Raw genomic sequence first — 12,302 nt, 5'->3', positions numbered from 1 at the left:
CCAGTTTGTGGCTTCACTGCTGTTCAGATACCGCAAGCCCTTTACTACTGGCTAGTGTGACGAAGTTTTGCCTGGCCTGTGACAACACTAAACAGCATTTCAATGGCTGTCATATGCTTACTGGAGTTGTTTTTAGGGCCCAAGACACTGGGCTTTTTTTCCTCCCCATGTCATCCTGGCGTTTTTGGGAGCCTTAACGTGCTCAAACTCTTGGAAATTGGCACATGTTGGAGTCTGTGGCCAATAGGAGGCTGCAAAGGATGACCTGGGTGTGGCAGGGGGGGTTTATATATCAAACATGCTTGCATGTATTTGAATGGAACTTGGTACACAGACCTCATTGGGCCTAACAACAACTTTCATGCTCTAAGTTATACACCAGCTCAACAGGAAGTCAGCTATTATGGATTGCCTGAAAAACACATGCTCTAGAATTTGATTTACTCCTTGGCAACAAATTTATGGCTTTTTTTTTTTTTTTTTTTTTATAACTTAGGCCTCCAATGAACACAAAGCTTATCACATGGCTGTGATTTATTGTTGTCTGTGTCCCTCTCTGTACTTGTTTTGACTACTTGTGAGGACCAAATGTCCTCACTTATTGAGGAATACTTTCACAACCCACTAGTGAGGACATTGCTGGTCCACACTATTTTAAAAGGCTTCTAAATCAGCCAAAATATGTTTTCATCTAGTGATGGTTATGTTTCTGTGCTGGGTAGGTTTAGGAGTAGGGGTTGGGTTAGATGATAGAAAATATCATTGACCTGATATAAAATCAATGGAAGTCTATGCAATTTCCTCACTAAGATGGCAATACAAACCTGTTTACCCATTTTTTTGATGAACTTATAGAAATATTGAACCGCAAATAACTTCACACATTTGAAATTGAACCGTGACATATCACTATTCAGACAGGACTACTTTTCAAATGTCATTTGAGTTACAATTATTACCAACACCTTTGATTTCATGTTCTGATTCATACAAAACTTAAATCTTTTTTTGTTTTTACAGAGGAGAGTGTGTTTTTTAGACATGGGAATTATAGTTATGTGCTGTGTTTGCAAACATCATGTACAATGCATGTCTTTAAATTAATTATTTATTGATATAATTCAAATTGATTCAAAATCAATATTTGAGTAAATTTCACTTGATTTTATAAAAGTGATGGTTAAAATATAGTTGCATAAGTGAGCAGAAACATTTTGACATGTACCTTACTATTACCTGAGACTGATATTAAAATTGTCTATGCACTGTGGATATGGAGATCTGCATGATGAGATGGTAAGAGATAGACTTGTGGGTCTGACAGACAAGAGGCTGTCGGAACAGTTGCAACTTGACCCTGAATTGTCTTGAGAAGGCTGTTGTTCGAGTTTGACAGAGTGAACAAATAAAAAACAAGAACTGCTCAAGTCAAACTTCAAGGGTGAAGAACAGCTGGATAGTGTGCAGACTAAACAGAACAGTAATGTGAAATTAAAACAAGTGAGGCTACAATATGGACAGCTGGCAAGGAAATCACCTCAGGTAAGACCTAGAAAGCGGACATTGTGTACAAGATGCGGAGACACAAATGGCCACAATCTGCAGCGATACCCTGCAAGGGATGCGATATGTAATCGTTGTCATAAAAAGAGGAGGAAGTAGTGGATTACGACAGCGATGGGAATCCCATTGCTCCTACTACCAAAAAGATTATCTTGCCCCTGCCCCCTATAGATCACTCAGAGGTATTGTTACTGCATCTCCCTACAGTAGTTGTTGGAATGATGTAATTTTGTAGGCTGGAAGTTTGCATCACCCTTGTTCCCTTAACCAAAAGCAATTTAAGATTTTTTTCATTAGCTTTTAGATTATTGCAGAAATAGTCTCTTTTTTGCCACTTGATAGCAACCACCATTTTCAAGACAAGTATAAGCTTTAAAAATAACAAGGGGTTATTGCTGATGTATTTTATGTCACAGAATAAAACCTCATTTCAGGCATTTAAAGGAACACTCCACTTTTTTAGAAAATAGGCTCATTTTTCCCTATAGTTAAACAGTTTGGGTTTGAAAACAGTAAAACTCTTCAGCCGATCTCCGGGTCAGGTGGTACCACTTTTAGCATAGTTCATTGAATCTGATTAGACCACTAGCATCCCGCTCAAAAATGACCAAAGAGTTTCAGTATTTTTCCTATTTAAAACTTGACTCTTCTGTAGTTACATTGTGTACGAAGACTGACGGAAAATGAAAAGTTGCGATTTTCTAGGCTGATATGGCTAGGAACAGTACACTCATTCTCAACTTTGCTGCCGTACCATGTGTGCCGCAGGTACAATGATATTATGCAGCGCCTTTGACCCCCTGCTTGGAGACATTTGTGAGAGACACTGCGTAATATTGCACCTGCTGCACCCATGGTACGGCAGCAAAGTCAAGTTTTAAATAGGAAAAATATCGAAACTCTTTGGGCATTTTTGAGCGAGATGCTATTGGTGTAATCAGATTCAATGAACTATGCTAAGCTATGCTAAAAGTGGTACCGACAGACACGGATATCGGCTGAATGGATTCGAAAACTGTAAAACTCAACTGTTTAAGGAGTTGGAAAATGAGCCTATTTTCAAAAAAAGTGGAGTGTTCCTTTAACAAAAATTAATTTAAAAAACACACTGATTTTGGAACAATCAAACTGGAATTAAAAAAAAAAATGCTAACTTGTTTCCAGGTTTTCGTATTCCTTCCTGCAGTTCTCTATTAATGAGCAAGGTCATTGTAGGTTATTTGATTTTTCAAATAAAAAAGCCCCTTTATGTTCTTTTAAAAGAAAAGTATGAGGTGTAAACAATGACTTTTTACCTCTCTTCTGTCTGTAGATCGACTATCCTCCCTTTGAGAAGAACTTCTATATTGAGCATGAGGAACTCAGCAGTCTGACTGGGGCTGGAGTGGTGGAACTGAGACAGAAGCTCAACCTGAAGGTCAATAGCAGCACACACAAGTACATACACAAATGATCATTCCCTTTTTTTCAACTAACATTAAAACATATTCCAAAATGAACAGGTTTCAGGTGCAGCCCCTCCTAAGCCAGCTACCAGTTTTGCCCACTTTGGATTTGATGAACAGCTTATGCACCAGATCCGTAAATCCGAGTACACTCAACCCACACCCATCCAGTGCCAGGTGAGCTGTCAAACCCACCCACAAATTACCCTTTGTTGGTTTATGCTGTCATCAAAGTAGTCATTTTAGGTTTGTTTCTACAATAATGTGTGTGTTGTTACACTAGGGTGTTCCCATATCTTTGAGTGGTAGAGACATGATTGGCATTGCCAAAACCGGCAGCGGAAAGACGGTAGCTTTTATTTGGCCAATGCTGGTGCACATCATGGACCAGAAGGAGCTGGAGCCGGGAGAAGGACCCATTGCTGTGATTGTCTGCCCCACCAGAGAGCTGTGTCAACAGGTCAGTGAGAAAGAAAGCTCCTTCATGTTAGGGGAAGGTGTACGAGATGAATGAGGAAGGAGATGAAAAATAATTACTGAGCAAAAGAATTAAATATGTTTTTCTTACGAAGAAATCTTGGTCATGAATCAAGTTTTTGTATTGAATTTTGGGATTTTGCAATGCTTATTTTGCGGTTCAGATCCATGCCGAATGCAAGCGCTTCGGGAAGGTATATGGCCTCCGCTCAGTGGCAGTGTATGGAGGCGGCAGCATGTGGGAACAAGCCAAAGCTCTACAGGAAGGGGCTGAAATTGCTGTCTGCACCCCAGTAAGAAAATCTCATCTTTCGATACACAACCCCATTCAACTTGTTTCTGTTTATGAGAGGTGTTTCTTGGTTTGTCTTTTTTTCATATTAATATATTGTATGAAGATTTTACAAAGCAGTATCAGAATCCAGTAATCGGTAGTCAAACAGGCGTGATTTGAATAAACAAGAAATAACAACAAACAAAATACTACAGTCAGTCACACTCACAAATACAGACTCCAAATAATCACTCACAATCAATCTCTCTGGCACGACACTCTAGACTAACAAACGATACGAAGCAATGATGAGATAGGTTACGATCAACGACACGATGGCACAATGATGGCCTCTTCAGTGTGTTTGGGGCGGTCTTTATATTCAGATCAGGTGAGGAGGAGAACCAATCGCAGCCTCCAACAGGTTATCACAAGCCACGCCCATCTGTAATACAAACATGCAGGCACATACACAGAGAGAAAAAAAAAAACACAGGACAACAGGATGGGATGAATGAATAAATAACTTCTGCTCATAACAGTATATTACACCAAAAAAAGCTTCAAACTGTCCACAAAGACTGTTTAATTCAGTCTACTTAAAGGGATAGTTCACCCAAAAATGAAAATTTGATGTTTATCTGCTTACCCCCAGGGCATCCAAGATGTAGATGACTTTTTTTCTTCAGTCGAACGCAAATTATGATTTTTAACTGCAACCGCTGCCGTCTGTCAGTCAAATAATAGCAGTGATTGGGAACTTGAACAATAAAAGTCGAAAAAACTGATGTCTTAATACACGAAACGATCGGTTTGTGCGAGAAACCGAACATTATTTATATAATTTTTACCTCTAATACACCACTATGTCCAACTTCGTTCAGCTTCCTGTTAGTGAAGTCAAAAAACGCGTTGTGATGACGGAAGTGATGTCTCGCCCATATACTTCAATGAGCGTGAGACATCACTTCCGTTGTCAGAGCGCGATCAGACCTCAGTAGCCGGAAGCTGAACGAAGTTGGACATAGTGGTGTATTAGAAGTAAAACATTATATAAATAATGTTCGATTTCTCGCACAAACCGATCGTTTCGTGTCTTAGGACATCAATGTGCCGTCACGAGCCGCAGGGTTTAATTTGGATTTGTCTATGGAAGTTTTTTCAACTTTTATTGTTCAAGTTCCAAATCACTGCTATTATTTGACTGACAGACGGCAGCGATTGGAGTTAAAAATCATAATTTGCGTTCGACTGAAGAAAAAAAGTCATCTACATCTTGGATGCCCTGGGGGTAAGCAGATAAACATCAAATTTTCATTTTTGGGTGAACTATCCCTTTAAGAGACATGATCACTTATATGGTAAACAGGTTTAATTTAGGCTTATTCACATATGGAGGGCATTTTTGTTGACTGCGCAAAGCTGTTCAAAATAAAACATCATGCAAGGATTAGTGTGTCACAGAAGATATTCCTGCACTCAGCTCCTTAGCAGTTTTAGATGTTTTTTTTTTGATTGTGCTGTTACAATGAGGGTGAGTAAATAATGATAGAATTTTGGCATTTTGGGCTGAACTATTCCTTTTAAGAAACAAAAGTACAATTGAGCTGCCTTGTCTTAAATTGAATCTGCATTATACAGAATACCAAGTGAGATCCATTGCCAGCCACGTCAGACCTGATCGACAGAGTAAGTGTCTTTCATATTCATATTATTGTGCTGCCTTAAAGCATTTCTATTAGATTTCAGCTTGACTCCATCCAGTACTCACAAGCTTTTCTTGACCTCTGATCTCTCACAGCTCTCTTATTCAGTGCAACATTTCGGAAGAAAATTGAAAAGCTGGCACGAGATATTTTGATCGACCCCATCCGTGTTGTGCAGGGTGACATAGGAGAGGTGCGGCCCTTGTTTCTTATACAAGAATTTGTGCTTAGTATTTGAATAAGTCTGTTTAAACTTGTTTTCTGATCCTCCCAGGCTAATGAAGATGTCACTCAGATAGTGGAGGTACTGCTGTCTGGGAAAGAGAAGTGGGGTTGGCTGACGCGCAGGCTGGTGGAGTTTACCTCCGCTGGCTCAGTGCTGGTCTTTGTCACTAAAAAGGCTAACTGCGAGGAGCTGGCTACAAATTTGAATCAGGAAGGTTATAGCCTGGGACTGCTCCATGGAGATATGGATCAGAGTGAGAGGAACAAAGTAATTGCTGACTTTAAGAAGAAGAATCTGCCCATATTGGTAGCTACTGATGTTGCTGGTTAGTGTTACTTATTTCTGCATCTGTTCAGGGAACTATTTTCAATTTGTGTACTTTTTCCCTTTATTATAAATATGTTTTCATTCAAATTAATTTTCTCTTTCATTTCTCAGCTCGCGGGTTGGATATTCCATCTATCCGTACAGTCGTGAACTACGACGTAGCACGAGACATTGACACACACACACATCGAATTGGTAGAACAGGTCGTGCAGGAGAGAAAGGTGTAGCTTACACCCTGCTCACCACTAAAGACACTTCATTTGCTGGTGACCTGGTTCGCAATTTAGAGGGAGCCAATCAGAGTGTTTCAAAGGACCTGATGGACCTGGCAATGCAGGTAAAACAACATCCTGTGCACAATATACATTTTTCATAGTGCATGTTTCATTGCTTTTTTTCACTAACTTTGCATTTACTTTTTTTTTTTTTTTTTTTTCCTTTCCTTCTTCTTTAGAATCCCTGGTTCAGGAAATCCCGCTTTAAGGGTGGGAAAGGGAAGAAGATAAATATTGGAGGTGGAGGCCTGGGTTACAGGGAGAGACCTGGCCTTGGATCTGAATCTACTGTTAGTTTGACAATATTATGTAATTTATTTAAAAAATATTTATCATTTCAACCCCCCCCCCATGATTTTCCATAGGGCCTAGTTATTCCTGTGTTTGCAATTACAAGCAGGAACCAGAGCTAATTCATTGTTAATGCATTTATTGTTACATCTTACATCAGGAGCGCAGTAGTAGTGGCGGTGCTGCTCTTGGTAACTATGAGGCCTACAAACCCTCAACTGGAGCCATGGGAGACCGTATGTCTGCCCTGAAGCAAGCATTTCAGGTAAAACAAACAAAACAAACAAACAAAAAAACACTCTTTGCCACCATTTTTCAGTATATCAAGTATCAGTATACCATTTTTTCAGTATACCATTTTTCTTTGCCATCATGTTTTTCAGTATAGATATTGTTGGATGTATCATTCTATGGAGTTTGTTAAACATGATCTTGCATTCCTTCAGGCTCAGTATAAAAACCACTTTGTGGCGGCATCTGGTGTTCCACCTAAACTTACCACAAAGTCCAGCAGCTCTTCTGGGTGGACCAGTGCAGGAAGTCTAAGCTCTTTGCCTTCAGGAGCACCTGAGGGGCCTGACAGACCCCACCTGCCCTACTCGCCAACGTCCTCTTCCTCATTTTCCTCCATGGCGCCGCCCCCTGCCCTCAGCTCAGGCACCAAAATGAGTGGCTTCAGTAGCGCGGGCTCCCTGAGCTCAGTTTCAGACTCTTACTCTAGCTCTTCTTCAAAAGAGGGGTCCCGTAGCGATAGGAATGCTGACGACAGGGGTCGTCATGGAGATAGTCATTATCGTCATGGTGATAGGCATAGTGGGGTAGACCGTGATCGCTACGGGGAAAGGGACCGCTACAGTGACAGAGATCGTCATGGCGATAGCCGAAACGGTGAAGGGAGCCATAGGGACAGAGAGGGACGGTCAGAACGAGATGGAGGGGAAAGGTCAGGGACTCATAAGGACAGCTTTGCAGTTCCTGATCCTCCCAAACGTAAGAAAAGCAGATGGGATAATTAAAGTGTATAAGATAAAAGCAGTCAACTGTTCTTAAATCAGAACACACAGCTGACCCAGTCTCCCCAGCGGTGTCTTTGTCTTTTTGTTTGTTTAAATAAATCCATCCCAGACTGACTGTTTCAGTCATTTAGAGCTGTGAATTGGCAGGATGAGTAACCAAATGCATCTTGAGCCCAAGCGTTGTGTTAAAGTAGATACTTGTTCAGTGGCAGACAAGTTGTTTCTTTCTGAAGAGACTAATAGGATGAGAAAATGTTGACTCTGACTGTGTAACATGAAAAATATTCTGATTTCAAGTAGTTGAATACTTTACTGTGTGCTGATTCACAGATATTTGTGAACTATATATTTTCTTTAAGACTCAGCAGTGTGTTTTAAAGTGTGCTATGTCATGTTTCATCTTTTTTTTTTAAGTTCTTAAATGTCCATTAATGAGCTTGTGTTTTGTTCATACCTGTTAATATTTTAAATTCAGTTTTAGTAGACTCTTCAGATTGTATTTTGGTGCTGACTAGCATATAGTATAGTTCAAGAAGGAATGACGTCTACAATAAATTCACACACACAGTCTGATCAACCTAATCATAACAGTTGTAATGGGGAAAAAAACATATCAGTGAATCTATAATAAAATGTTTGATCTTGCATTCCTTTGGTTCTGAACTAAACTGCTCAATTTCAGTCCCTTGAAGATTGTTGATGTGAGCAAAGAATGTTTTTTACAATCTAAACCTGACTATAAACATACTAATCTTTATTATCTTGGATACTGTAGTGTACAATTCTGTATGTGGCTATGTTTCTGAATCAATAAAAGAGGAGGATGCAAAGGATGTTTGTCGTGTCTGTCATTTTGATAAAATAAGCAATCATTTGGTTAAGCTACTATTACAGCATGCCTGTATATGGTACTTCATTTTACTCTGATTAATAAAGAATCAATGACTTTCACCTGTGACATACTGATTGAGTAAATTGGCAGGTGCAAAGACAAAACATGCTTGTGGAGTGAGGTGGAGCCATGCTGATTTACATCTGTATAAATATGAATGGCAGCACCCTAATGTATCATTGAAACAAGCTTAGCAATAATGGGGTTTTGGCAGGTTGGATTTGGATTGGTGTTTGTTCTTGCACTTGGATTTTCTGAAGGACAATGGAGAGCAAGAGCAGCACACAATCTGAGTCCAACCAAGCTTAGGCCAAGGGCATTAGCTCAAGTTTTTCAACAAGCTGATTCTAGGAAGTCTTTGGTTCCCAATAATCCTGTATTTGCACCACAAAGGTTTCCTGTTCAAACACCAGCCATGACCAACTTTGGAAACCCTTCTCAAGATCTTCTGGGTGTTCAGTCAAAAGAGCTGTTGCAGGGTCCAGTGGCAAAACTGATGTGGAGCTTTCCAAGTCTACCAGAGGAACCACGGCAGCCAGACATTCCCTTCGAGCTGCCGCATCCTATCCCTCCCAACAGTGTAGCGGCTCAGTGTGGAGAGAATTCAGTATATGTGGAAGTGAAGGAGGACTTCTTTGGGACGGGGCGTCCACTGTTGTCCTCTGCTTTTACACTGGGAGGCTGTGCTGCAACTGGAGAGGATCCTTCTGCTCAAGTGCTCATTTTTGAATCTGAACTGCATGGATGTAGCAGCACATCAACAGTAGGGCTCTATTTTGATGTTATCATAGGTATTTTGAACTGTCCCTGTGAGTGATGTTTGTTCTTTTTAGGTGACTGAGGATGAGCTTGTCTATACATTTAACCTAATCTACACCCCACAAGAGGCTTCCTATGGTGTTCCTATTGTCAGGAGCAGTGGTGCGGTGGTTGGTATTGAGTGTCACTATCCAAGGTGAGGACTAGTTTAATTCAGGCTCACTGGATGTGCTAATCCCACCATTTATGGACATAAGATGACTGATTGTTTAACTCTTACAGAATGCATAATGTGAGCAGCAATGCCTTGATGCCCACTTGGATCCCATATGCCTCAACTAAAGTTGCAGAGGAAGTCTTTGTCCTGTCCCTCAAGCTCATGACTGGTTGGTGTAATCCAAACCGGTTTGTATCATGCCTGTGCATTTGAACCTGTGCTAAGACTCTTTCTCTGCAGATGACTGGACTCTTGAGAGGCCTTCTAACCAGTACTTCCTGGGTGACCTCATAAATCTTGAAGCATCAGTGCATGTGTACAACCATGTTCCTGTCCGTGTGTTTGTGGACAGCTGTGTGGCTACTGCAGCCCCTGATGTCACTTCTGTCCCCAGATACTCCTTCATTGAGAATAATGGGTAAACTGTGCAACATGTTTCCCACCAGAAGTGTTGTAGGATGTCTAACTGTGTTTTGTCCCCAGGTGCCTAGTTGATGCTAAGCTCACAGGCTCCAGGTCTCACTTTATGCCCCGGACTCAAATTGACAAGCTCCGGTTTCAGCTGGATTCGTTCAGGTTCCAGCAATTGGACAGTGGACTGGTATGTCTGTATGTTGTAGTTGTGCAGATCCTTGTATGAATTGCTAGCATGGTGCACAAACAATTTGTCTCTGCAGGTCTACATTACTTGCATTGTGAAGGTGGCTGCAGCATCCGCTCCGACAGCACCCGAACAGAAAGCTTGTTCATTCTCTCCTAATGGGTATGTTGCCCACTAGATCAGTGTACAGGTAAATTGGCAGTTGTAAATTTTTAATTGAGGGTTTGTCTTGTCAGTTGGGTGTCCGCAGATGATTCTGACCAGGTGTGTGGCTGCTGTGACTCCACTTGTGGCATCAGAAGTGCAAGTGATCAGCTGCTTACAGGTATGGACTAACTCTGATAACTTGTTGTCATGCACCACTTTGGTTCTCACTACTCTCTTGTTCCTCAGGTCTACAATGGGAAAAGGCATCTGTTGGCCCCATCAATGTGAAGGAATATGGCTACGGCCAAAAATAACTGGAAATGCCATGTGACTTTTGGTGACTTAATAAAAAGTGGTCTTAATAGGCTTGTGATTTTGTCTTTACTTACACAAACACTTTGCTTAATTTCTATCCAGTTTGTGGCTTCACTGCTGTTCAGATACCGCAAGCCCTTTACTACTGGCTAGTGTGACGAAGTTTTGCCTGGCCTGTGACAACACTAAACAGCATTTCAATGGCTGTCATATGCTTACTGGAGTTGTTTTTAGGGCCCAAGACACTGGGCTTTTTTTCCTCCCCATGTCATCCTGGCGTTTTTGGGAGCCTTAACGTGCTCAAACTCTTGGAAATTGGCACATGTTGGAGTCTGTGGCCATTAGGAGGCTGCAAAGGATGACCTGGGTGTGGCAGGGGTTATATATCAAACATGCTTGCATGTATTTGAATGGAACTTGGTACACAGACCTCATTGGGCCTAACAACAACTTTCATGCTCTAAGTTATACACCAGCTCAACAGGAAGTCAGCTATTATGGATTGCCTGAAAAACACATGCTCTAGAATTTGATTTACTCCTTGGCAACAAATTTATGGCTTTTTTTTTTTTTTTTTTTTATAACTTAGGCCTCCAATGAACACAAAGCTTATCACATGGCTGTGATTTATTGTTGTCTGTGTCCCTCTCTGTACTTGTTTTGACTACTTGTGAGGACCAAATGTCCTCACTTATTGAGGAATACTTTCACAACCCACTAGTGAGGACATTGCTGGTCCACACTATTTTAAAAGGCTTCTAAATCAGCCAAAATATGTTTTCATCTAGTGATGGTTATGTTTCTGTGCTGGGTAGGTTTAGGAGTAGGGGTTGGGTTAGATGATAGAAAATATCATTGACCTGATATAAAATCAATGGAAGTCTATGCAATTTCCTCACTAAGATGGCAATACAAACCTGTTTACCCATTTTTTTGATGAACTTATAGAAATATTGAACCGCAAATAACTTCACACATTTGAAATTGAACCGTGACATATCACTATTCAGACAGGACTACTTTTCAAATGTCATTTGAGTTACAATTATTACCAACACCTTTGATTTCATGTTCTGATTCATACAAAACTTAAATCTTTTTTTGTTTTTACAGAGGAGAGTGTGTTTTTTAGACATGGGAATTATAGTTATGTGCTGTGTTTGCAAACATCATGTACAATGCATGTCTTTAAATTAATTATTTATTGATATAATTCAAATTGATTCAAAATCAATATTTGAGTAAATTTCACTTGATTTTATAAAAGTGATGGTTAAAATATAGTTGCATAAGTGAGCAGAAACATTTTGACATGTACCTTACTATTACCTGAGACTGATATTAAAATTGTCTATGCACTGTGGATATGGAGATCTGCATGATGAGATGGTAAGAGATAGACTTGTGGGTCTGACAGACAAGAGGCTGTCGGAACAGTTGCAACTTGACCCTGAATTGTCTTGAGAAGGCTGTTGTTCGAGTTTGACAGAGTGAACAAATAAAAAACAAGAACTGCTCAAGTCAAACTTCAAGGGTGAAGAACAGCTGGATAGTGTGCAGACTAAACAGAACAGTAATGTGAAATTAAAACAAGTGAGGCTACAATATGGACAGCTGGCAAGGAAATCACCTCAGGTAAGACCTAGAAAGCGGACATTGTGTACAAGATGCGGAGACACAAATGGCCACAATCTGCAGCGATACCCTGCAAGGGATGCGATATGTAATCGTTGTCATAAAAAGAGGAGGAAGTAGTGGATTACGACAGCG

General features: G+C 40.5%; 2 protein-coding genes across 2 annotated transcripts; both read left to right on the top strand.

Annotated features, from left to right (window-relative positions):
* Window positions 1-3,056: 3,056 nt before the first annotated feature.
* LOC137004477 (ATP-dependent RNA helicase DDX42-like) lies at window positions 3,057-7,615 on the top strand (the record flags this gene model as incomplete). The annotated part of the gene is made up of 10 exons (XM_067364843.1): window positions 3,057-3,185; window positions 3,292-3,468; window positions 3,650-3,837; window positions 5,348-5,448; window positions 5,561-5,658; window positions 5,740-6,016; window positions 6,130-6,356; window positions 6,474-6,584; window positions 6,746-6,850; window positions 7,032-7,615. Coding segments are annotated over 10 exons (1,983 nt in total), but the record flags the coding sequence as incomplete, so codon positions are not given.
* A 1,077-nt stretch (window positions 7,616-8,692) lies between these two features.
* Window positions 8,693-10,531, top strand: LOC137011755 (zona pellucida sperm-binding protein 3-like). The gene is made up of 8 exons (XM_067374888.1): window positions 8,693-9,256; window positions 9,327-9,448; window positions 9,535-9,638; window positions 9,710-9,887; window positions 9,953-10,070; window positions 10,147-10,232; window positions 10,307-10,395; window positions 10,464-10,531. The coding sequence occupies exons 1-8, from the start codon at window positions 8,693-8,695 to the stop codon at window positions 10,529-10,531; spliced, it is 1,329 nt and encodes a 442-aa protein (XP_067230989.1).
* The last annotated feature ends 1,771 nt before the right edge of the window (window positions 10,532-12,302 follow it).

The sequence above is a fragment of the Chanodichthys erythropterus genome, chromosome 3, assembly GCF_024489055.1.
Source record: "Chanodichthys erythropterus isolate Z2021 chromosome 3, ASM2448905v1, whole genome shotgun sequence".
NCBI lineage: Eukaryota > Metazoa > Chordata > Actinopteri > Cypriniformes > Xenocyprididae > Chanodichthys > Chanodichthys erythropterus.
The sequence above is the reverse complement of the archived record's forward strand: the minus strand, read 5'-3'. Positions and strand labels throughout refer to the sequence as shown.

Bases quoted from the DNA above. Each gene is read 5' to 3' on its own strand.
- LOC137011755 (XM_067374888.1), top strand. From the start codon at position 8,693: ATGGGGTTTTGGCAGGTTGGATTTGGATTGGTGTTTGTTCTTGCACTT. The intron at 9,257-9,326 runs GTAGGGCTCTAT...TGTTCTTTTTAG, and splicing joins GATGTAGCAGCACATCAACA to GTGACTGAGGATGAGCTTGT. The intron at 10,233-10,306 runs GTATGTTGCCCA...TTGTCTTGTCAG, and splicing joins TGTTCATTCTCTCCTAATGG to TTGGGTGTCCGCAGATGATT.